Source organism: Bos indicus, chromosome 18 (genome assembly GCF_029378745.1).
Source record: "Bos indicus isolate NIAB-ARS_2022 breed Sahiwal x Tharparkar chromosome 18, NIAB-ARS_B.indTharparkar_mat_pri_1.0, whole genome shotgun sequence".
Lineage (NCBI taxonomy): Eukaryota > Metazoa > Chordata > Mammalia > Artiodactyla > Bovidae > Bos > Bos indicus.
The window spans coordinates 5,644,055-5,670,607 of record NC_091777.1 but is presented as its reverse complement, the minus strand read 5'-3'; the positions used below and the strand labels follow the sequence as shown (position 1 = coordinate 5,670,607).

The window sequence follows — 26,553 nt, the reverse complement described above, 5'->3', positions numbered from 1 at the left end:
GGACTGGCTGTCACATTCCTGGTTACTAAGGGTATTTGTGAAGACCACAACGAGATGTCATGGAGGAAATTCAAGATATAGAACCAGTGGACATGTTTTAAGTTTCTTCAATTCATGAACTCTATGATTCTCTGAAACATCTCCAAGATACTGGCATGACCAAAAAGTCCTTCCAGGTTTTTCCAGAGCAAACTTCTTGGCCAACCCAATACTTTGAATTCATGTTTAACAAGATCTGTGTAAGTTAGTGAGCCCCACTCTTCGTGAGCCAAGGCAGTCAACCCCCCTCCCCATTCCCAGCAGAAGTTGCTGACCACGTGGGCGCAGTCTGAGCAAGTTTCAGGTACAGTAATTTTCTGGATGCATGTCATGACCATCAAAGCTCCCCCCTCCCGTGCACACACACACACAAATCCCCCTTCCCCGGCCCACAAATCCCCAAATATGCACACTCTGGTCCTAGCTCCGAGAGTGTTTTACCCAGGCACACATTCTCATGTGTGATCAGCACTGAGAAAAATTGCTCTAAGTAGCCTCAAATCAGCTGTTCCCACAAGAAGACTTTTTAAGAAGAGATAGGTCCTTTCTGTGATGGGTTCTCATGTAGGGCTTTGTGATGGTTTGAGGGGCCCAATAAACTAGCAGATCTCTAGAAACCCTTATTTTAATTCTTCAGATGATAGGGATGGGGAGAAAAGGAATTATTTGTGGCTAAGTCTTGTAATAGATAACATTTATGGGGTGCATACTATGTATCAGACATGGTGTTAAATGTCTGTAAGTGTGATACTTAATTTTTACAGCAACCATAACAAGGCTGAGAGATACACATTGCCCAGATTTTACAGAGATCAATACGGAGGCACATTAAGGTTTATAAAGCCAAGAGGTGAAGGCAAGTGATGTCTCCAGAGGCTACTGCCCTTTGCTTTCCTTTCAAGAGACCATCACTCAATGTTTCCAGTTACAGAGAGGGGACTTCTCAACTCACATGTCACACTGAGCACTTACTATGTCCTGAGCAGATACTTAGTACTGGATGTCTAAGAACTGGGGGCTCAGTTTCTCATGGGGAAACAGAATCGTGAAAGCTGATCACAACACAGTGGGATGAGTGGTTCGATAGAAGTGTAGCCAGAGAGCTCACCTGGCCACCAGGAGACGGACTCACAGACAAGATAACCGTGGAGTCAGAACAAGGACCCTCAACAAGGTTTTCTCAAAGAACTCTTAGCTTTGGTGACACCCTCTGTGAAAGTGATGGCTTCCCTGATAGCTCAGTTGGTAAAGAATCCGACTGCAATGCAGGAGACCCTGGTTCAATTCCTGGGTCGGGAAGATCCTCTAGAGAAGGGATAGGCTACCCACTCCAGTATTCTGGCCTGGAGAATTCCATGGTCTGTATAGAGTCAGACATGGGATCACAAAGAGTCAGACACGAATGAGCAATTTCCATAAGAAAGTGAAAGTGAAAGTCGCTCAGTCATGACTCTTTGTGACCCCAAGGACTATATAGTCCATGGAATTCTCCTGCATTGCAGGCGGATTCTTTACCGACTGAGCTACCAGGGAAGTTCTATAGTCAGAGCTAAACGTAAACCCTTAGCTATTGCTTTCTGGCTTCTCCACAAGGGGGTTGCTTAATCTCCCTGAATCTTAGTTCTTTCATCTCAAACATGCGTCGGTAGCAGCCTCGCGCTGTCAGGGTTGGTGTGGATTGCACGTGACAGGACCTTGTGAAGCGGGGTGCCTCGCACACCGCAGTGCTCAGTGAGCGTGAGCTGCTGTCGTTGTCATCAGCACACAGAGAAGGCGTCATGGGTCAGGCTCCCTGGGAAGCAGACTGCGAGACTCAGCTTTGCATGCAGGAGGGTCGATAGGAGGCACCCCAGAGAACAACACCTACCCAGGGGTGAGGGAAGCTGGACTGAGTGGATGGAGAGGTTGAAACACTGACGTGGTAGTAAAAAAGGACACGATTTATCCGTGGAAAGTTCTAGAGCTAGGATGGGACCTCAAGTCATGATGAATCCAGGCAAGGGGGCTGGACCTTTTTACCTCATGTCAACTGCTCATTGGATGAGAGCTGTCCCCGGGAGGAGCTCTGATCTCAGGCAAGGGTACTTCCTTCTGCTGAGGGCAACTCCTCAGCAGGGACCTAGCTGCGAGCCCCCAGCAGCCAGCACTCACTGTAGCTGGGGGAAGGCGCTCTTCAGTCCTAAAAGGGGGTCCTGGGTGGTATACCCCAGCATCCACCATGAGAGGGGTGTTATGGCCTTCCTTTGCAGGGCTTTATTCCTCTGCTGGCCCAGAGCAGTGGTCACTGATGGTGAGAATTTACAGAGGTGTCCTTTGCATGGTGGTTTCTGAGAAGGAAAGGTGTAGGGTTCTTACAACCAATGCTGGGAAGGAAGAAGAGGATGGTATCTTCAAACTGGGATCTGAGGATGAGAGGCAAAGAGGGAAGGGAAAGGGAGGACTTGAAGAGATCAAAGTGTCAAGGACACGACAAACTAAGAAAAAAAGAGAAGGGGAAAGGCGGACAAACTATCAAAACACACGCAGGAGTTGATCTTAAATGTTCTCACTATAGAAAAGAAACGGTGACTTTCTGATAGCATGGAGGCGACTAATGGGTTGGTGGTAATCATTTTGCAATTCACAACCGTATCAAATCAACACTTTAAACTTACACAATGTTATGCATCAGTCATCTCTCAGTGACGCTGGGGCAAAGGGAAAACAGTCTTTCACAGGGTTTACTAGATTATTTTCAGCTATGAAAACCATACACGCAGGGTTAGTGAACTGCTTGGGGAAATCCATGAAAAATAGTAGCTCGGGGCTTTCTCTGTGTCTAGAAGGCGGGGATCACTGGATACTGGTAGAGACCCAGACACCAGAGGGAACACGGTCAGACGCCACGCGGGGAGTCTAGAATTCCCTCTGCTTGGTGAACTCACTGCCCAGCAGCCATTGCAGCCTGGCCCGGAGGCTCCCAATGTGTGGCTTTGCGCTGAGCCACAGCAGCCCGGAAGCTGTGCCCTTGCTTTTTTTTTTTTTTTATTATTTTTAATTTTTATTTATTTGGTGGTTACCTCAAACTGCTTTGCCCTTTGTTCAGCTCTCCTCTGGCTGCTGCGATATTCCTCAAAGCACTGAATTCTGAACCCAAGGGGGTGGCGCCAAAGAAACACAGGTTTGAGTCATTCCCTCATTTCCCCGGAACTCAAGATTTTGGTTTTGTTTCTTAATCACAGCTGATAGCTTAAAAACATCTAGGACCATAATCATTGATCTCAGAAAATCTTGCTCCCAATTCTTCTTCATCGTCTTTTTTTAGCCCTATTTTTTTGGCTTTGTTTAAGCAAAATGGGTATCTGAGGAGGCCTTACAAATATCTGGGAAAAGAAGAGAAGTGAAAAGCAAAGGAGAAAAGGAAAGATATACCCATTTGAATGCAGAGTTCCAAAGAATAGCAAGGAGAGATAAGAAAGCCTTCCTCAGTGATCACTGCAAAGAAATAGAAGAAAACAATAGAATGGGAAAGATTTGAGAGATCTCTTCAAGAAAATTAGAGATACCAAGGGAACATTTCATGCAAAGATGGGCTCAATAAAGGACAGAAATGGTAGGGACCTAACAGAAGCAGAAGATATTAAGAAGAGATGGCAAGAATACAAAGAACTGTACAAAAAAGATCTTCATGACCCAGATAATCATGATGCTGTGATCACTCAGGACACTTTTTTTTTTTTTTTTAGGCTTACTTGTTCAGTCACGCTGAGGGGAGGGAGGGAGGAATGCTGCAAACAAATAACACTGGCGTGGGCTCGCAGTGCCTCAGCCACCCTGGGTCTGCCCCCGCTCACGGCGCGTGTAGCCACCCTGCCCACACTGCTCGGGCTCTAGGTTGTTCCGCCGGGAACAATCCGAGGTTAGCCCTGGGTTGCATGCACCTCCCAGGTCCAAGCCGCTCAGGTTCAGGCACTCGGGTAGTCCTCAGAGGCGCAGACTCAGTTGGGCCTGCGTTTTGTGCTCTTCCCAGGTCCGAGCAGCTCAGGTGATGAGGTGTTTGGCGAGCGCCAATGCTGCGACTTATCGCCTCCCCGCCACTCGGTTATCTGGGTGTAAAACCGGCGCACATTCTCAGGCAGATGTTGACCGTCCCGACCCCCAAGAAGTTTTAGTTAGCAAAGAACCTGCTTACAGTTTTATAGATAATGTCTCTCTGGGGCTGCGATTGCCCCCTTCCGGCTCTGGCTGCCTGTCACCGGAGGGGGAAGGTCTGCAGCCGGCTATCTCTGTTCAGTCCTTTGTTCCGTGCGCAGACATCCTGGAATGTGAAGTCAAGTGGGCCTTAGAAAGCATCACTACGGACAAAGCTAGTGGCGGTGATGGAATTCCAGTTGAGCTATTTCAAATCCTAAAAGATGATGCTGTGAAAGTGCTGCACTCAATATGCCAGCAAATTTGGAAAACTCAGCAGTGGCCACAGGACTGGAAAAGGTCAGTTTTCATTCCAATCCCAAAGAAAGGCAATGCCAAAGAATGCTCAAACTACCGCACAATTGCACTCATCTCACACGCTAGTAAAGTAATGCTCAAAATTCTCCAAGCCAGTCTTCAGCAATACATGAACTGTGAACTTCCAGATGTTCAAGCTGGTTTTAGAAAAGGCAGAGGAACCAGAGATCAAATTGCCAACATCCGCTGGAGCATCAAAAAAGCAAGACTTCCAGAAAAACATCTATTTCTGCTCTACTGACTATGCCAAGGCCTTTGACTGTGTGGATCACAAGAAACTGTGGAAAATTCTGAAAGAGATGGGAATATCAGACCACCTGACCTGCCTCTTGAGAAACCTGTATGCAGGTCAGGAAGCAACAGTTAGAACTGGACATGGAACAACAGACTGGTTCCAAATAGGAAAAGGAGTATGTCAAGGCTATATATTGTCACCCTGCTTATTTAACTTCTATGCAGAGTACATCATGAGAAACGCTGGGCTGGAGGAAGCATAAGCTGGAATCCAGATTGCTGGGAGAAATATCAATAACCTCAGATATGCAGATGACACCACCCTTATGGCAGAGAGTGAAGAAGAACTAAAGAGCCTCTTGATAAAAGTGAAAGAGGTGAGTGAAAAAGTTGGCTTAAAGCTCAACATTCAGAAAACAAAGATCATCGCATCCAGTCCCATTACTTCATGGGAAATAGATGGGGAAACACTGGCTGACTTTATTTTTCTGGGCTCCAAGATTACTGCAGATGGTGATTACAGCCATGAAATTAAAAGATGCTTACTCCTTGGAAGGAAAGTTATGACCAACCTATACAGCATATTTAAAAGCAGAGACATTACTTTGCCAAAAAGGTCCATCTACTCAAGGCTATGGTTTTTCCAGTGGCCATGTATGGATGTAAGAGTTGGACTGTGAAGAAAGCTGAGTGCAGAAGAATTGATGCTTTTGAACTGTGGTGTTGGAGAAGACTCTTAAGAATCTCTTGGACTGTAAGAGATCCAACCAGTCCATCCTAAAGGAGATCAGTCCTGGGTGTTCATTGGAAGGACTGATGTTGAAGCTGAAACTCCAATACTTTGACCACCCGATGGGAAGAGGTGACTCATTTGAAAAGACCCTGATGCTGGGGAAAGATTGAGGGCAGGAGGAGAAGGGGACGACAGAGGATGAGATGGCTGGATGGCATTACCAACTCTACGGACATGGGTTTGGGTGGACTCTGGGAGTTGTTGATGGACAGGGAGGCCTGGCATGCTGTGGTTCATGGACTCGCAAAGAGTCAGACACGACTGAGCGACTGAACTGAACTAAAGCACCCATTTTATTATGTCAAGACTATGAAAAGAGATCGATACAAATCTGCTACGGAAGGAAAAACTCGTGTCTAAAGCAAAGAAAACTTTCATGCACATCTCAAATGGCACCTTTTACTGGAGAACCAACAGAATTGTCCTGGGTGGACCTCAGGAGAGAGAAACCACCTGAGCTCCATCTGAGGTTGGGAAGAGTGTGTTAGGACAGATGCAGATAACAATCTAGTGGTTACCAGTGGGGAGAGAAGGGAGAATGGCAAGGAAGGGGTAGAGAATGAAGAGGTAAAAACTGCCATGTGTAAATAAACGGGCTCCCCAGTTGGTGCTAGTGGTGAAGAACCCGTCTTCCAATGAAGGAAACATAAGAGACACGAGTTCGATCCCTGGGTTAGGAAGGTTCCCTGGAGGAGAGCATGGCAGCCCACTCCAATACTCTTGCCTGGAGAATCGCTATGGATCGAAGAGCCTGTCAGGCTATGGTCCATAGGGTCGCAAAGAGTTGGGAACGACTGAAGCAACTTAGCACACACAGCACATAAAATAAATGAGCTACAAGTACATATTGTCCAACACATGGAATGCAGCCAACAGTTCACAGTAACTATACATGAAGTATACTTTTAAAACTGTGAATCACTATGCTATGTACCTGGAACTTACATAATATTGTACATCAACTATACCTAAATAAAAAAGGAATGCAAAAATAAAAAATTATAGAAAAGAGGGAGTAACCTCCAAACAAATAGTTTTGCTTCTGCTAAGATCTTCGTCAGTTAGCATGAGGACTGCTCTTCAAATCCTTCAACCAAGAATAAACAACTAAAATATGACATTTGAATTGACTAAATGATTTCAAGTGATATGTAAGCAAAAGAGACAGAAGGGAAATTTTCAACTAAAAAAATATTCAATTCCACCATATTTTCTAAACAGACTGTCATCTTTGCTGCTAAAACATAGCATGGGATAGTGTTAAGAGTCCAAATTCTAAAATGAACTTCCTGGCTTAAAAATCTGACTCCTCTACTTAACAACGCAACAAAACCCACAGAACCAGAAAACTTTTCAGTTACGACTCCACCATTTTCCTTCTGTTCGCATAGAAAATAAATATAAAGATTTTTTTTACAGTGTGTTATGGATGCTCAGGCTACCTTCTTCCCACCCCTGGCCATGGCTCCTGACAGCAGTCTCCTCCCCGTCTGGGTCCTTGTATTCCTGCCTACCTTGTTTAACCATTATTTTTAGATGTGAGGCCTGAAGTTCTCGGACACATCTGATGTGTTTTGTCATCAACCACTTACTAAGTGAACGATGCTGTTTTTGCCCAGCCCAGACGCCTGTATCTCTAACACAGGGACTGATGGTGCGCTGACAGAGCTTGAGCTGAGGCTGCACGGGTCTGTTGTTCCTCAGAGATAGGAAACATGTCCCCATCACAGGTCCACATTAGTATTCCAAACACATGTCGGTTTAATATTTCAAACACAGAACAAAATGGCCAAGGAGATACACGGAGAATCTAAATATGAACAGCCATTCTCAGCAGAAACCGAAAAGTGCGGCATGAGTGTGTCCAGGAAAAATTCTCCCTGATGCTGAGACGGACCCCTTGATTTCTGGACCTGGAGGAATTTATTTACTCTCAGCCTATCCTGGGAACACAGCAGGTGTTTATTCCCAACGAGATTCCCAGAAAGGTTAAGACCTGTGCGGTCCGGGTTAGATGTCGATGGAGTCACTGACTTCAAACAGGTGCCTGGCTGTGACGGGTTGCACAGAGCATTCAAACGCATTTAATTTAAATTCAACAGACCTTTCACGACTTGGGGCTTGGCTCGGGACTAATGTGACAGCAGTGACAATGGCACCTCTGCTACCCAAGAGCTCGGAGACCAACAAGATAAGTGCCTTCACAGCATGACAGTTGCCCTGCAGCCCGTGGGTCACAGCTGGCACAGGCCGGGCAGTTATAACCCACCACGCAGCAGTCGTGCAGGTCCCACAGCAAAGCGTCACTCAGGCGTGGCGGCGCCCTCTGCTCCCGTTCTCCCGAGCTCTCCGGCATCATCCCACCGCAGAAGGGAGACGGTACCACCGGACAGTGCAGACTGCTTCTTGCCTGACCTCTCACTGCAGCCCTGGAGGCAAGGAGGGCTCCCCCAGAGAAACACTCCATTTTTGCCACAACGTGACAGTTATCTCCTGTCATTGATGCTGATAAAAGCTTTGCTCCATAAAACAGTTATGTCAGTAGGGAAACAAGTAGGCTAAGACTAGAACAACTCAGTCCAATAGAACGTTCTGCAATGGCAAAAATATTCTGTGTGTGTTCTGTTCAACGTGGCAGCCGCTAGCCATGTGTGACTACCGAATGCTTGAGATGTGGACAGTGTGGGTGAGGCACTGGATTTTTCGTTTTAATTAGTATTTAAATTTAGTTAACCTTTATTAGAGACATGCAAATCAAAGCTATCATGCCTGTCAGAGTGGCTACCATTAAAAAGTAGCAAGCACTGGAGAGGGTATTGAGCACAGGAACCCTCTTATGCTGTTTCTTGGAATGTTAATTGGTGCAGCCCCTATGGAAAATAGTCTGGAAGTTCCTTAAAAATCTAAAAATAGAACTACCATATGACCCAGCAATCCTACTGCTGGGCATATAAATGGAAAAGATGAAAACTAATTTAAGAAGATGCATGTACCACAGTGTTCACTGAGATTCACAATAGCAAAGCTTGGGAAGCAACATGGACAAAGAGGATGTGGTGCTCGTATACAACGGATGCCACTCAGCCACAGGGAAGAACGTAACAGTGGCATCTGCAGCAGCACGTGGGCTTAGAGATTATCAACCAAGCGAAGTAAGTCAGAGAAAGACCAATACCGTATGAGATCACTGATATGTGGACTCTCAGATATGACACCAACAGTCTTACTAACGAAACAGAAGTAGACTCACAGACACAGAAAACAAGCTGGGGGGTACCAAAGGGGAAGGGGGTGAGGGAGGGACAGGTCGGGAGTTTGGAATTAGCAGATACAAACTACTGTTTACGAAATAGATAAGAGACACGATCCTACTCTAGAGCAAAGGGGACTGTATTCAAATCCTGTGATAAACCAAAATGGAAGGATTTCTCGGGTAGTTCAGGAGCTAAGAATCCGCCTGCCAATGCAGGGAACGTGGGTTCAATCCCAGGCCCGGGAAGATTCCATGTGCTCCAGGGCAGCTAGGCCCGTGTGCTGCAACTCCTGAGCCTGTGCTCTGGAGCTAGGGAACTGCAGCTACTGAGCCCACGTGCAGCAACTCCCAAAGCCCGTGGACCTAGAGCCCGTGCCCCACAGCAAGAGAAGCCTCTGCAGTGAGAAGCCCGAGCTCCACAAGCAGAGAGGAGCCCCCCTCGCTGCAACTAGAGAAAGTCTGCATGCAGCAACGAAGACCCAGTGCAACCAAAAATAAAATATACTAAAGCCATAATGGGAAAAATATGAAAAAGAATATATATATATATATGCAAAACTGAATTGTGTTGCTGTATATCAGAAACTAATAACATTGTAAATCAACTAAACTTCAGTAAAAAATTTAATTGGTTAAGAAGGAGACATTAGCAACATCACTACCCTGCTGTCTTCCCGGTGGACTATGCACAACTCGAAGGGGGAGTCGCCCTTAAAATCCATCTTTCGATGTTCACTGCTTAGCCCAGGGCACATTCTAGCCTTGCCAACAAGGATTCCTCCACTGAAGGTGTTAAGTAGGAAAATACCGAGGCGTGATTCAAGCTCTTTCCTTCCTCCTGCTAAAGGGAGTTACTGGTTGGCAGCCTTGTCAGTAGGCAGGGTAAAACTGAGAAGATCAAAGACCTGCTTGATTGATGTGCTTTGGGAAGAGCAAATATTTATCCTGGAAGATAAAAGAAGAGATGTGAAAGGTGAGCAAAGATAGATGCAAAAGACAAGAGAGAGCGAGGGCAGGGTTTGAGAGTCTGGGAGAGTCTGAAGAGCACGGGGAGAAGAGTTTGGAGGGAGAGGAGGCATTGGCGGGGGCGGTGGGGGATGTCTAAATGGGAAGAGAAATTTTCGAGATGTTTCCTCTGCAGCACGAATAGTTCCAGCTTTGGCATTTTCTAAAGGACTCAATAGAATTTGACAGTGCTTCTCAATTATATTGAAAAATTGGGTTTCTATTCAAGAGTGAATCATCCCAGCTAAATCTGGGCTACAAAAGGGAAAACAGAACAGGAATAGGAATGAAAAACGTTAAAAGAGCAAAAGGAAGAGTGTCCTGTAAGCGCCATAGGCTGAGGGCAGAGACGGTGACCCCAAGCCGGTGAGAGGGTGCAAATTTGCCTCTCCTATTTATTTCCTAGGAAGGAGCAGTCCCAGGGCTCGGACCGTCTCCTCTGTGATCAGAGAGAACGGTTCTCCAGGATCTGAAAGCAGATAAACCTGAACAGAATGTTTTGGGAAGAGGGGGCATGTTTTTAGCTGTATTACACATCCCGGGTTCTGGCTGCAGAAACACTGAGTCACAGCTTATTACAAGGTCCCCAGTCGGAACAATTTTAGTCAGTTTAGCTGGAGGATAAAGAGAATCCAATTACGAAATCATTGAGACCAGTCATAGGAACAGTGGATTTAATAGCTCCCCATTAGCTGATTGACCTAGGGATAGCATAGATAAATGAAAAGCAATTCTTTCTGATCTTAGGGATTTTTTTTTTTTAAGTCTGTTACTTGATGGATAGTCTGTTTTAAGAAGGAGATGTGTCTGCATCGGGAGGGTGGGGAGAGGGCTTTGCAGTTTGCAAGCTTCATCAGAGCTTACTGTAGAATTTAGACTGAGCCACTGGGGTTGTCCCACTACGTATCTATTTGCATGAAGAGCAGATAAGCCTGGGAAAGAAGAGAAACACTCATGCTAAGGGAAATGTGAGTTGGAGAAGAGGAGCCTAGATGAAGAAGCCTATGGTAATGCAAGCGGGAAGCTTGACTCTGAATGTGGGCTTTGGTACAACTTAGCCCTTCAACTTCAAGGGCCCGTGACGAGTGGGTATAAAGTGAGTGAAGAAAACCCTGGCTCAAATCCCAGCTCTTGTCTCAAGAGTTTCGTCATCTTTAGCAAGTTCTTTATTTCTCTGATCCTTTCCCTTCATCAGAAAATGTTGGGTATCATGCTAAGTGCACGTGTGCATGCGAAGTCGCTTGGGTTGTGTCAGACTCTGTGACCCCATGGACTGCAGCCACCAGGCTCCTCCGTCCATGGGATTCTCCAGGCAAGAATACTGGAGTGGGTTGCCATGCCCTTCTCCAGGGGATCTTCCTGACCTGGGGATTGAACCGACATCTCTTGCATCTCCTGCATTGGCAGGTGGGTTCTTTACCACTAGCACCACCTGGGAAATTTCTATAAAACCCTTAACGTGGTGCTGTGAGAAATCACTCAGTAAGGGTCATTGTGATAATAATGATGATAAATAATGAATGACAAGAGTGTCATTATTATTAGCTCCAAACAGCAGAAACATTGATAAGGAGGCTGGCACATGCTGCTTTAGAACCTGTATTGGGTAGAAAGGGGGCCACATTCTCAGCAGAAGGCCAGGCTCCACCTCAGCAGAAAGCCAGGCTCCACCCGGGATGGAGAAGAAACGGGAAGCACACTGGGTGGCTTCAGTGTCCTGGGAGGAGCACAGCAGAGCAACGGGAGACGGTTACAATCGAGGGGAACCAGAACTGTGTTCTGAGAGTCCAGGCCACAGCAGCTAAGATACCCTGCCAACTATGTGGGAGGCATTGAAGGTGGGGGTCCTGATACCTACTAAGGAAGGTCAGAACAGAGTCAAGGACATACTACTTGTTCTAAAAGGTTATTTCCCCCCAATAGTTTGAAATATTTATTCATTTATTTTCCAGTTGTACTGAGCTGTATTTGACACACTGTATTAATTTAAGGTGTACAGCATAATGATTTGATGTGTGCGTATCTTACACAAGGATTGTCACGTCACTGTTTACTTTAGGGAAACACCAGCCAGGCTGGTGGAGCCTCAGGTCCCCAGGTGTGCGAGCATGGCAGGAACACTTGAGTTACTGCTCTTGGAGTAAACCTCGCCAGAAGCAGCACACTGGGCTCTTGGAGAGAGCGCTGGCTGCAGCCCCCAGTGGAGCTGGCTGACAGTGAGGAAGAAACCACAGAGCGTCTTGAGAAGTTAGAGACCCACATCTCCCCGCCTCGGCGGAGTGGTTATGAGAGGGCTCAAGAAGCGACCTTCTGGCTTCAAGAGAACAAACTGTGTCAGGGAGAAGCAAAACTCCCCCAAACACAGCTCCTTTGGCATTCTTTCAAATCCCCGTTCAAAGACCTGCATGCTGGAGGGAGGTAGACTCAGAGAAAGCTAAGATGACGGAGGAGAGCACAAAGGAACACGGGCTCGGACGGGCCACTGTTTGTATTAGGAAAGTCACATTTACAAGTGGCACAGCCACTGCTGCCGAAATGTACACCCAACCCTCTGGGTAACACATTCATTCACTCCCCCAAACACTGATTGTGTGCCTACTGCTACAGAAGCGCCAGGCATGGTATTCACCAGTTATCAGAGAATAGAGAACGCTTCTGGAAGGTCCAAGACAACCAGAGATTCAAAAGGTGATGGGCCTCAAAGTTGAAAACAGTATATATGTTATTTAATATGATTCAATGACTCGGTGCTGAGGGACGTCAAGTCCCAAGAGAAGGCATGGAGCTGCCTTCCCCAGTGCCCCCTCTGATCCTTCACTTTTTTCTGGACAAAGAAGCGTCTCCCATCCACCATGATGGCTACCATTTTGATCAGTCCAGTGTGTTTTTTACCTACCTGCGTCATCTGATAACTGCCCTCCATTCCATTTACAGCATCTACCCCACATTCACCACACACACACACACACGCGCGCGTGCGCGTGCTTCATGAGTTCCTGGCTGGGCTGTTGATCTCAGTGCTCCCTTCTTTTAGGTCAGAACAGGAGGGCGTGAGACACCAATGTGGCCAATCATTACGCCTTACTCCCTCGGGCCAGACAGAGAGAGACCCAAGGGCTGGTTTGTGATTTATGAGGGGTCAATTGGATCCCTTCCCTGACGTATGAAAACTGGGAGAAGAAAGTTCTGTTTGCATCGGGGCTTGCTAAACTCTCAGGAGGCAGCTGGGGTGAAAGGTCTCCATCTTTCCAGGTCTCGGGAAGGCAGCTGATCGCACCCACGAGGAGAGAGAAGACAAGAGAGGGAAGGGGAAGGGAAGGGGAGCGCCTAGGAGTCCAGGGACTAGTTCACCAAGGTGAACTTCCTTCAGCATGGCTGAAAGGAAGGACAGAGAGGTGGGAGCAGAAGTGGGCTGGTCTTCCTCCTGAAGGTCCCTGAGCTTGGCCCAGCCCCTGCAGCGCAGTCGGAGCACCGTCCCACTCACACTCTTGTTCCCTCGGGAACACATCTGGATGTTCGTGTTTATGTCATGCCATAGTGGCACAGCCTGTCCAGGCTACTGTGTTTTGTTGTTGTTTTTTTTTTTTTAATCTGATGGCGTTTGGTCTCAGATGCGGTGGGATCTCCTAGTTATGGCATGTCATCTCAAGTTACCTTGCGATCTAGTTCCCTGACCAGTGATCAAACCCAGGCTGCCTGCGTTGGAAGCTCAGAGTCTTGGCCACCTAGACCTTCAGGGAAGTCCCTCAGCTACTTTTGATTTTAGGGTCTTATACCCTTTAGGGGAGACACGTAGAGTCTGAATAGGGACTCCATTCAGAAAACTTTATGACTTAAGGAGGGACTTTCTAATGTCCTATTTTTTTTTTCATCTCCTTACCACCATTAATATATATTAAACATATACTATACGACAAGGACTCCATTCATTCAACAGATATGAAATGTGCCAACATCATTGCCAAATACTTTAGACACGATCTAAAATTACCCCATAAGGACTATAATTATACCCATATTACAGCTTAGCAAACTGAGGTTTCAAAAGAGGAAGTCATTTTCCCAAGGTGACAGAGGTTGCTAAAAACGATCCACTTCAAGGACTTGACCACGTCTGTTTCACCCCAAACATTACCCCTTTTATAACCCCAATGCATCCTGCCTCCCAGCCAGTTTGGATGTCTAGTCAGTGCCAGCCCCCAAAATGAATCATTATCAGTCTTTTCGCAGAAGAGAACTATCCTACAAGGGACTCTGGAGGAGGGGAGCAGTCAGCATTAAGAGGACTCGGTGCTTTAATTTGCAGAGGAAGCAGTGGCTCACATGTTTCTCCCCCTGGACAGTGCTGGGGAAGGGGCTAAGGCTTAGGGGCCAAGGAGCTGGAGAACAGAATTCCCCTGCAGGCTCTCATCTAGAAAAATATCACGTTCAAAGATGAAACAGCTCCTTTCACTGGAGCATCTATTTTGTCTCTTGGGCCTTCAAACATTAAACATTAAATTTACTCATTTTAATACCGTGGCTGCAACTGATGCTCTGTGTGAGATCACATACAGAGGAATCAGACTAATTTGAGATTACATGCCTGCTGCCCTTTCCTAGGAAGAGCCTCTTCTTGTTTCTAATTAAACTTTTTCTTCTATGACAAATGCCAAGATGCCAAGAAAGACCTGTATGAAGAATAAGAAGTGGCAGGAACTTGGGGTCACGAGGGCATTCTTCCCCATGCCTGGGTGAGCTTTGCTGTTGGCATGAATGTCAGTGATCTGCCCAAATGTCATGGGATTTTGGTTCTGCTAGATGGGTGTAAATCAGACTCCAGAGGTTGAGCCATTTTGCACGCCCAGCTATCAGAGAAATCTGTGCTGTCACCCATGGATGGGTGTGCAGAGAGTTGGTGTCAGGGTAGCATACATTCATCCTAGTCCATTCCCAACCCTGGGCATAAGACTCAAAAGCCAGCACCCTACTCCAGCTGTGCACGTTGTTGGATGGGAGGTGATCAGGACAGGGCACCGGAGGATGGGGGTCGAGTCCAGTAATAAAGGAAGGGAAATAACTGACTCACTATGTCTGAGGAGCAGTGAGGACGGTCAGAGACCCTCAGCCGGTCTTCACGGTAACACCAAAGAGAGGGTGTTATTCGTACCAAGGGGAGGCTATGGGCAAGGTGTCTCTTGGGCATCACCATCACCCAGCCACCATGAGGCAGGATTAGAGTCTGAACTCAGATCTGTTGTAGGTCCTTACTCTTCCCATTTCATCTCTGAGTCCCTTTTTCGTTACCTAGAAATTAAGGATGACAGCCTCATGGGTGAGGGTCGGATGGGAAATGACAAGGATGATAGGCTTTGTTGCTGCAAAGATGCTGCCGGTGCAGGGGAGGGTGAACTTGAGTCCTCACTCCCGTTGCCCACCGTGAGCCCCCTGCCTTTGGCTTCCATCTAATGAAGATCAGGCTGCTGTTTATGGGAACCTGCTCTATGTCAGACGTCCGATGAGATGTTCTGTGCCTCCTCTACCTATGAAGTAGAAGAAACTCTGATCCTGGGCTTCCTTTCTCCCTCAAAGTGATGGGGAGACGGGAAGTCCATTCCGTTATTGGATCAGAGCAGATACTGTCACCATCACCAGCCCTCCTTGGGGAGGACACAGTTAACGGAAAAATGCAAATTCAGATGGACAAGAAAGACCCCTGATGCAGCGCCTCCACCTTCTCATCCCCAAACGGGGCTCAGTGTGACTCTGGAGAGTCACCCTTTCCCATCAAATCCTGATGACCCCGTCCAACACAGAGCACTTTATTCCAGTCTCTGTGCCAGAGTGGCTCCCAGCTCAGGTACTGGGACCCTCCAAACAATTTCTCAGTTCTACAAACACCTGCATTGCTTAACCTCATACAGTCCATTTATTTATTTCAATAAACACAGAGAAGAGCATTGTTGTTGTTCAGTCGCTCAGTCGTGTCTGATTCTTTATGACCCCATTTACTACAGCACGCCAGGATTCCCTGTCCTCCACTATCTCCCAGAGCTTGCTCAAACTCATTCCATTCAGTGGGTGATGCCATCCAACTGTCTCATCCTCTGTCACCATCCCCCCTCTCCTGCCTTCAATCTTTCCCAGCACCAGGGTCTTTTGCAGTGAGTTGGCTCTTTGCAACTTGACCTCATACACCCCACTTATTTATTCGAACAGACACAGGGAAGAGCATATTGGCCATGTTTCACTGGCTTAACCTTTCATGCTGTCTTGTTTGGGATACCCTGAGCTCAAGTTGCTGGTGTAGCCATAGACCAGTGGAGGAAATGCGGCAGAGGAAGGAACTTAAATGTCTTGAGTGGTGATCATGTTTAATCAGCATGGGTATTCTGGGTCAACCGTAGTAATGTGACTCTAAGTGGATCCCAAAAGCATTCCAGACCCCAGAAATGGTGAGGAAGTGGATGTGGCCCAGAACCACAATGGCTGCTTTGGGAGGCAAGATGACAGCATGCAACTTAAAATATATATTTATTTTTAACTATTTTTGGCCCACTGGGTCTTTGTGGCTGCGCATGGGCTTTCTCTTGTCGTGGCTCCCAGCTGTTCACTGCAGCGGCTTCTCTGGTTGCAGAGCACAGGCTCTAGAATACAGGTTGCCTACTGCGGTGCATAGGCTTAGTTGCTCCGCCGTATGTAGGATCTTCCCGGAGCAGAGATTGCACTGGTGTTCCCTGCAGTGCAACATGGAGTCTCAACTGCTGGACCACCAGGGAAGCCCCATCATGCAGTTCTGAGGGTGACCAGCTATGCTTCAAGTCAGTCCAGTGCATCCCATGGCTCTTTCTCTGTATTTCCAATTCCAGTCTTTGTGTCTGTCTGCCTCTCTGAGTCCCTGGGTCTTTAACTGTCTCTGTCTGTTCTCTCTTTCTACTCTGTGTTTGTCACTGTGTCCCTCAGATCATAGAGTCCAGAACAAGGCAGACTTAGATTTTTATGTTGCTTGTCCACCTAAAAATTTGCAATCTTAACATATCTCTGAATGCCAGTTCCCCCATCTTTAAAATGGAGACTGTAACACTGATGTTGTTGATGCTTTTGAGTGGCCATAAGGATAAAATGAAGCAAAATATATAGCAGGCAACTCAGTGGCTGCCTCATCACCAGCAGCCAATGGCTGGGCTCCCAGCCCATCTGCAGTGCACCTGACCTTCATGATGTATCAGGATCCCACCAATCTCCTAGCTTTCCTCTAGCGTGGCCCGCCCTCGGCCCATTTTCAGATCAGCCAATGGAGCCATGACTGGCTGCAACTATTTTTCATCCGATTGGTCTCATTCCAGCAGCTTCACGTGGCCTCTTGCTGTAAATCAGTCTGGGAAAATAAACGTCCCCAGTCCATTAGAGCCTTTCCACCACAAGCCAAACAGACAGGCTTGTTAATGGCCACTTAAGTAAGTTCCTGCAGCCCAGTCTGGAGACCCTCAGCCTCAAATCCTCCCAGCTCCTGTCCAAGAGAAGCGCCATTGTGGCAAGACCCCTGGCAGCAAAGGTGTAGACAGGACCCTGAGCAATTGCTGGGACTGGGGGAGGAGAGACCACAAACCCCGGTTTGTCTAGAACAGTCCCAGTTTGTCCCTGCCGTCCCAGAGCAGTTATCAACAGTGTCCCTTTCATTCTCCAGAGTGCTGGTATGATAGCCTGTAAGGGGAACCTGTGGAAACCAAGAAAGCAGTTTGAACAATACCATCTAGCATTTGTTGGCCTCTTGCTCTGTGTCAGGCATCACCACAAAGGTCCTGATGCACCGTGTCGCATTGAAACCCCCCTACAACACTCTACACTTGTTGTTCGGTTGTTAAGTCACGTCTGACTCTTCGCAACCCCGTGGACTGCGGCACGCCAGGCTCCCTTGTCCTTCACTATCTCCCAAGTTAGTTCAAATTCATGTTCATCGACTCAGTGATGCTATCTAACTGTCTCATCCTTTGCCACCCTCCTCTCCTTTTGCCTTCAGTCTTTCCCAGGGTCAGGGTTTTTGCCAATGAGTCGGCTCTTCACATCAGGTGGCCGAAGTACTGGAGCTTCAGTACCAGTCCTTCCAATGAAGTTCTTCAGGGTTGATCTTGAGGAATGACTGGCTTGGCTCTGAAGGGCGGTGCTATTATTCTTTCCATTCTATAGACCGGGAAGCCCATGGTTAGAGCAGTAAGCGACGGGGTCAAGGTCAGCCAGTATAGAGACACTGTTCACGCCTCACCCAGATCTCTGTCACCAGGCAACGCACCCGTCCCCCAGCTGGCTGTCGGAGCTCAGAGAAGCCCTGTTCCTCCTTCCATGAGTTACAGAGGCTCCACACCCCCACTCAGGAATCAGCCCAGAGCCCATCACCGACCGATGACAGGGCGGGGAGCCCAGAAGGCTCCCCCCACTGCTACAAGGTCAGATTGACTCTGTGGTGCAACTTGTGCTCTAGAACTCCTGGAGGGATCCAGGTGAGACCAACCTTTGCTTCACTCCTTCCCCTGTCCTATCCTGCTCCCCTTCTCCTGAAAGGACACCTCCTCCCCCAACCATCAACCTCTTCAAACAGCATTCCTGTCTCAGGCTGTGCCTCCAGGGGACCAGTCCTAGGACAGCCGGGTAGCAGGGGGTGAGCTACGCTCATGTCTAGGAAGGTCTCACTCTTCATCTCTAAGTAGATGTGATGCAACATTGCCTGTATTATGACATACATGATTAAAATGATGGCCTCCAAGTCATCAGGTTGCCAGCGGGTCTATCATACAGGCATCAGTGTGACAACAATCACAACTACTGTTTGCTGTTGTTGTTCAGTGGCTGAGTCGTGTCAGACTCTTTGCAACCCCACGGACTGCAGCACGCCAGGCTTCCCTGTCCTTCACTATCTCCCGGAGTACGCTCAAACTCATGTCCATTGAGTCAGTGATGATATCTAACCATCTCATCCTCTGTCGCCCCCTTTCTCCCCTTGCCCTCAATACTTCCCAGCATCAGGATCTTTACCGATGAGTTGGCTCAATGCATCAAGTGGCCAAAGGATTGGAGCTTCAGCTTTAGCATCAGTCCTTCCAATGAATATTCAGGGTTGATTTCCTTTAGGATTGACTGGTTTGATCTCCTCAGTGTCAAGGGACTCTCATGAGTCTTCTCCAACACCACAGTTCTTGCTGCTAACCTTGAGCCCATCTCTTTCTTGCATCTGAACCTCTGAACACTATAGTGTTCATCTTATTAACTCCATTTTGCAGTCGAGGCAGGAAAAGCTTAGAGAAGTTAAGAGAGATGCTCACCATGGTTACACAGATCTATCTTTCTCCAAAGGCCACACGCTTTTTCCACCTGGCCAGTTAAATCACTTGCTGTGCAAATTGTTCACTGAATGGCTGATGAAATGGGTTCCCTATAAACAATGAGGTTCTGGTAACAATTCAGATAGAAGACTTGGCTACCCTTCCCACCCTGTACAGCCCACAGTGCTTCTTTCTGAGCCATGTTTAACCATCAAGCCTTCACTTTAGGGAGAAAGCTGGATTACTCTTGGGACAGCCAGAGAACGTTTCCTTAAGCCAGACATAAACAGATTAAAAGGGTTTCCCAGGTGGCACATAAAGAACCTGCCTGCCAATGCAGGAGACATAAGAGATGCGGGTTCCATCCCTGGGTCAGGAAGGTCCCCTGGAGGAGGGCGTGGCAACCCACTCCAGTACTCTTGCCTGGAGAATCCCATGGACAGAGAAGCCTGGCGGGCTACAGTGCATGGGGTTGCAGAGAGTCAGACACGACTGAAGTGACTGAGCACCCGTGCAAACAGATCAAAGCCACATTCGCTGAAGAAAGGGGAGAAAACAAGGTCATGTGTCAAAAGTCCAGAGAAGTAAACTACACCTCTTCTGGCTTTTCAACAGAGGGAGACAAAATAAGAGGAAAAGAGCAGAGCTTTAAGGAGAAATAAACTAGGATTCAAATCCTAGCTTCATTACCTGTGTGGTGTTTTTAGCAAATTGCTCAACATCTCCAAGTCTCAGTTTGATTTACCATAATACCTACTGTGTTAGACCATAGATGAGAGTGGGGAAATGAGATGAAATATGTATGTCCCCCTGCCTTCTCTCTTCCATTTCCACAAAATTCATATGGTAATCAACTTGGACCCTCATTTCAGGTCTGAATGATACTAGTTCAGATGGACTATGCCTTATTTTCCAGCAAAAAGCAGATCCTATTTGATGATAAAAGGTTTCCATTAAAAATAGAGAACCGAGAGAGAACGGATAAGAGGGGAACCTTCATCCAAGAGGCCATCAGCTGATTCATAAAGCTACAGAATGAGTCAGCCTGGCTCCCAAGGCTAATCTTACAATCAATGGGCATCTCCGGCCAGCCAATCCTAGCCCAGTGGAGAAAGAAGGGCCCAGCGGGCAATCCTCACAAACCTATTCCAATCCCTCCCTGCAAAACTGATTAACTCTGCTTCCAGCTTGGGTGAAATGAAAATCAACCTGGGCCCTTTGCAGTACTGTTTTTCCTCCCTCGTCCAGCATCATCTCCCACCCCTCCTGGCTTGTTGGCTTTCTAAACAACTGGGGCAGGGGGATCTGCGGTGATTCTACTCAGCGTGTGTGTGTCTCTCTCTCTGTGTCTGTGTATGTGTGTGTGTCTGTGTGTGTGTGCGGCTCCAAAACAGCAGGCTTCTGTGTCTGGCTTTGAAAATCAATCTCCCAGCCTTCATCCTGACATTTATTATTTCCAAACCCTTCAGGTCCTCTTGGCATTTACGCAGGAAGCAAAAGGCTGGAGAACCCAGGTCTATTTGTCCTGCAGATGATGATCTTTTAACAAAAAAGTAGCTTCAACATTTTTACTCTCTGTATATACACTCTGATAAAGAGTCCTAGAACCCAGTCCTCAATTTGAATAAGGGTCATAAATCACACACACACACACACATACACATAATATTTTTGATTGGTGGTTGAGGAAGGAGAATTAATCAATACACAGGTTTAATTTTACTAGGTAGATATACTTCCACCAGACATGACTCAACAATCTCCCTCCAGGCACCTTTCCCCCATCCTTCCATCCAACAATAACTGAGTCATTCAGCAAGATACACTGGGTGCCAAGCTTTGTGCTGGGCATTGGGAATTTATCAGTGAGCATGTATCAGAGGCACGCTCTGCCTTCTGGATCAGCCAGCTTGGTTCAGCAAGAGTTAACAAGATAGAACTGTATAGGGTCCCCTAGTTGGCCAAAGCCGCCTCTGCCACCCTGAATTCCCCTGGGAGAGGCCCCTGTGTTTAGAGTCAAATGCGCCCAGCCCCCTGTGTGAGAAGTGAGCCAGAGACCAGTGCCTGCCTCTCTCCAGCCACCTTCCAGTCTGAAGAATGAAACCCGCACCTGCCCTCAAAGTGGCAAAGCAGAGGGGAAGCTCCTCTGCACTCTTCCTACCTCTAGACTGCTCCCAGATGCTGAGTTTGGGGGGCTAACCAGTGAGCTGGCTGCTGCTTTTAGGGAGCTGGGTCTGTTGGGGGCTTTAAAGAACGGTGATGGGAAGGGATGGGCCCATCTCAGGGTGCTAACAGCAAGTCCCCCAGGAAAGCTTTCCACGCTGCAGCATACGACTCCCAGCGCTGGTCCAGTGAGCCCTCCGGGGCGAGCCCTCTCCCTGGAACTCCAGGGAAATGACTATACAGTGATAGCACAAGCGATGTTTAAACACTCCAGGAGGAATCCCAGCCCGGTGAGGGTCTGACGTTCCCCGGGGCGGGGTGGGGACAGGAAGGGTACTAAGGAGATGGAAGCAGGAGTTAGAAGATTCAGCTGTTTTGTTTGTTTGTGCTTTTCCTCTTCAGAGAAACACAGAGGACGCTGGGGGGCAAGAGGGGGATTAAGTAGCAGTGCCGGCCTTCCCTCTCACCAGGCTTAAATGCTGGGTACCTAAAATGCTTCCTTCCCAGTTCCTTTCCCAGTATGAGACCACAAGGAGGGAGTGTACAGCGGTGAGGAAGAAGGACGCATTTCCCCAGCCAGGCTTTCCGACCTCAGCCCCAAAGGGAAAACTGCCTAGAGGTTGAAAAAGATGCCATATCAAATCCTGGCCATGCTGCTTAGTGGCAGCCGGCTGATCTTGGGCAAACCACTCTCTGAGCCCCGGCTGCCGCACCTGTGACAAGGGGTCAACGATGATGCCTAACTCTCTGGGTCCCGGGAACTATTAAATAAGATCGCACACGTAAAACTCTTTTAAGAACCGATGGCAGGTACGCAGTGAGCCGACGGTTACGATTTTCTAACCATGTTACCATCAAACCTTCCTCTCCTGGCCCCTGAGCTGTCCTACTCCACGGAGAGCTCCCGTGGCGCGATCATCCAGACCCTGAGCGCTGGGCGCCACCGGCCACCCTTCCCCTCCCCGGAGCTCACCATCTCCTCCGGTCACCCCCAGATCTGGCTTGGGGAGAGCGAGGGCTTGCCTGCCAGCCTCCTTCCCAGCATCGGCGGGCCAAGGGGCGGCGGGGGAGGCTCGGAGAGCCGGTGAGGGCGCGCGGGGGGCCGCCCAGGGAGGCTCTTCCCCTCGGGCAGCGTGCCCGCCGAGGCTCTGCCAGCCGCTCCCCCGGAGCTCTGAGCGCGCAAAGAGAGAGAGAGAAAGAAAGCAAGAAACGCGCGGATACTGGACCAGGCTTTGACGCGGATCTTGAGCTCGCCGTCCTGCGGCTCGGGCATGGCCTTCCTGGTGACCCGCAGCTTGTTGAGCCCCCCGAAGCCGGCCAGCACCACTGCGCGCATCTCCTGGGCGTCCCCGAGGCGGTGAGAGCCGCCGCCGCCGCCGCCCTCGGCCGGCTCCTTGCCTGCCTCCTTTTCGATCATCTGCTCCGTCTCCTCCGCCTTCTCCACGCCTTCCTTGGCCATGGCGCGCGGGGGCGCGGGGCGCACGGGCTGCGGCTGCTGCGGCGCTGGGGGGCTCGGAGACCCTCGCTCGCGGGTTCCTCCTGTTGAATGCGGGATGCTCGGCGGCGCAATGGCTGCAGCCTCTGCTAGCAGCGCCGCGGTCCACGGACTCCGCCGTAATCCTCCGAAGAGCCGCGCACCCTGCCTCACTGCCCTCCTCTCTGTCCTGCCCGAGCAAAGCCTCACCTCCCGCTTCTCAGCCAGTTTCACACCAAGCTCTTGATCGTAGAACCCAGAGCCCAGATCCGCCAAAAAAAAAAAAAAAACAAACTCGTGAATAAAACACACAGAGAGAGGACGCCTTGTCCTCCGCCGTGGACGCAATACTTCATTATATACGGCGCGGGCCGGGTGCCTTGAAATGGACAGAGATGAATGTCTCGGCCTGGAGGACGCCTCCCCTCCCCAAGGTGGCCTCCTCTCCCACCGACGTGCGGGGGCCGGGGGACTGACGGGAAACGCGCTGTTTCCCAAACCACCGGTCCGGGTTAGAAGGACGGAGAGGTTCGGGAAACTGGAAACTGGAAATCCCACTGGCTGCCCTGAGGAGTCCAGATCCAGGTCTTTGCACTTGGGACCTGCAGCGATGCCCCTTACCCGGGATCGCGAGGAGCATCTCACGATGGCTAACTCTCACCACCTGACCCGTTTGGGGCCGTTGAAGAGGCTCCAAAATAGAGTTCAGTACCAGAAAGGGGTTCTGTTCTTGATCTGACTCAACAGAAGGTCAGATCACTGTTTACACACACACACACACACACCTGCAACGCAGACGTGTACACACACACAAACACGCCAAGCAATACCTGGCTTCTTGTCTTCTGTTAGCGAGCCCTTTTGAAAAAAGCTCATAGAAGCACTTAGATTTTTTTTTTTTTTAAGGAAAAAAATGGGGTATTCCCTTGCAGCAGTTTAAAGAAAGATGCAGTTGAGGAGTGACAGGTGTATATTCTGGTTATGAGCCAAAAAACCTAGGTCTTTGAAGAAGACCTCAGGGAGCAGGGGCCTTGAGCCAGACCTTGAAGGTGAACCAGGTTCCTCAGATAGGTGATCTCAAGCACCTTAAAACACATAGCAAGGTGGCAGGTCAAAGTACTACTGGGAAGACACTGGTTTGTTCTGTGTGAGCTGATCATTGGCTGTGTTTGACAGTTGCTGGAGACTAGGCTTGAAAAGTTGGTTGGAACCAGCTTTTGAGGATTTTTACATATTGTGTTATAAAAGTTAAGACATAATCAGCCCTGACTCAACAGAAGGCAGTGGGCACCACTGGAGTCTTAAAAAAGGGGGGGGGGGTGCATGGCATCACCAGATTGCATTTCAGGATAACAAGTTTGGAGGTAAACAGGTGATGGTTTGGACAATAGAATTACTGGAAGCATGGAGATTCGTTAGGGACTCGAGTGCAGACAAAAATCAATCAATCGACAAATCAGTCAGTAAATAAGAGCCTCAGCTGAGGCAATGGCTGTAGGATGGAAGAGAGGAGATTAGAAGGAGGCTGAAGAGACAAGACTTGGCTAGTGGATCGAACATTTGATTGTAAACCAAATTGCCCAAATCATTAAGTCTGTTGACATTGTGCAGTATAGTGTTCAGGCCGGATTCTATCCTGAAACAAGCATTGGAGTGCCAGTGCTTTATTTGGGAGGTGTTCCCAGGAAGCTTCCATCAGGAAGTCAGGAAGTGATCAGGGAAGCAATTGAAGCCAACACAAGGAGCGTGACCGCAGGAACATGGGGGCCCCAGGCCCAGAGACAGTGTGGGACACGCTCAGCACCGTCTCATCCAAGGAGTAAGAACATGGGTGCTTTAAACTAAGCTTTCTGCTGATCCGCTAAGGGCTGTCCTGGAAGTGTTAGCTCCCTGGTGCTTTCATCCTGCCCCTCGTACCTGTGCTGAGATGTTCCAGGCAGGGTGCTCTCCATAGAAAGCCGTTATCTTAGACAGGGAATGGTGAGTTCAGACGGGCTTTGGGACTGGCATTGATAACATCTTCAAGGTGTGGTCTTGATTTGCGGGTATCTACTCATCTAGACTTTATGTATCTTTTGTAATTTAATTCTCAGAATAAACCTTATTAGGTAAGCATCATTGTTCCCACTTTACAGAAGAGAAAAGTGAGTCTTAACATGGTGAATTATCCTGCTCAAAGGAACACAGTGACTGTGGTGGGATACATAACCAGCTCCAAATGGATGCGCTTAGCTTCTCACCATGCATGCTTGTTTGGATGGATAATACTCCACGGCATTTTATGTTCTCTGGCCCTTTGTTGGCCTCCTAATATTTCTGTCCCATTAGGACCCCTTGCCTTGATTCTGAGGGCTTTCATTAAGAATAGAAAGTTAATCTACTTTGCACTCAGTACACAGCATGTTTAAGAGAAGTGTTTGCCTTATAATATGTTAAAAGGAATATAATTACTCCCTCCAAGGGAATCTTCTGGCTGTTTATAAACACCGGATTATAATTGGTTTGCAGCTGATTGTCACAACAGCTAAGAGGAAACACACCACAGTCTACTGCTGTTGGAGGAATACCTTCTTCTGAGTCCTGTGCTTAACCTGGATGGTTAAGTACTCTCAAATCTTCTCCTCTTTGGTGGAATGTGCCAAAAGCTATGCGGCAAGGCATCTGTCCAAATAAACACAATAAATCTGCTTTCAATTTATAAAATTGATTCCTTGGGCACTGGCTTTAGAACTTCGGTTGCGAAATACCTTATTTTGTAGGGCAATGTCACCACAGCGGCCACTGCTGGTGAAATGCAGTATTACAACTCAGCTCTATTAACTTGTATATGAGGTAGGAACAGGGGTGTGTACCTTGGGAGGGGTGTAGGGGGTCTAAATAGGAACCCCTCACAATATAAGCCATCTTAGGGGAGTGCCACACAAAAGAAGTGAGATCTTTGGGCAATAATATATGGGAAACAATCTTAGTACGATTTCTGAATGGTTTTCTAAAATACTTGAAAAGTATCTATCTTCCAGAGCAATACATTACCTGGGGTGAATAGTCAATGTCTTCAAATGTATCCTTTAATAAGATTTCTTCTATTGTATTGCCCTCAATACAATTAGAGTCATTTATTATAATACATTGTTTAATCTAAAAAATAATCCTGTGCCCTAGGTACGGTGTGTATGTGTGTGTGTACTCAGTTGCTCAGTCATGTCTGACTTTTTGTGGCCCCATAGGCTGTAGCCTGCCAGACTCCTCTGCCCACGGAATTTTCCAGGCAAGAATACTGGAGTGGGTTCCAGTATTCCCTACTTCAGGGATAGTCTCGACCCACAGACAGAAACGATTATCCTCATTTTACCCAGGAAAAAATTTAATAGAAACTGAGTAACTTCTCCAAGGTCACCTACTTAGTCTGGCAGAGCTGGGATTTGAAGTGCAAGGCATTTGACTCTAAAGTGTGGATGCTTAACCACCCTGCATAATATTTATGATTTTATAAGCTGTTATGGGTTTCAAAAATGCCATAGAAGAGATTGAGGAAGAAGACAAATTCATAAGGTCAGTAATGAAGAACAGTTAATGGTTGATGGCCATTGAAAGATCTTAGTAATATCCAAGAGCTCATATTAAAGGATGTATGCTATAATTTCTTATAGTTTGTATTGATGTAATTTAAAAGTCAATGAAGCATGATTGCCACAAGTACAGCATTATCTTCAGAGAAGTACTGAATAAGTGTGCAGCCCATCCTGAAAGAGGCAGAATAAACTTCCTATTTATATCTCATAGAATTAGTCATAGAGGGTTAACTCTA

At 47.9% G+C, this 26,553-nt stretch overlaps 1 protein-coding gene across 1 annotated transcript in view; it reads right to left on the bottom strand.

Annotated features, from left to right (window-relative positions):
- Nucleotides 1–22,858, bottom strand: part of VAT1L (vesicle amine transport 1 like) — a 166,410-nt gene extending 143,552 nt beyond the window's left edge. Inside the window, exon 1 of the mRNA XM_019980143.2 lies at nt 22,498–22,858. Within this exon, the coding sequence (XP_019835702.2) occupies nt 22,498–22,730 (233 nt within the window). The 5' untranslated portion in view covers nt 22,731–22,858. The remainder of the gene's footprint in view (nt 1–22,497) is intronic.
- Nucleotides 22,859–26,553: the final 3,695 nt, after the last annotated feature.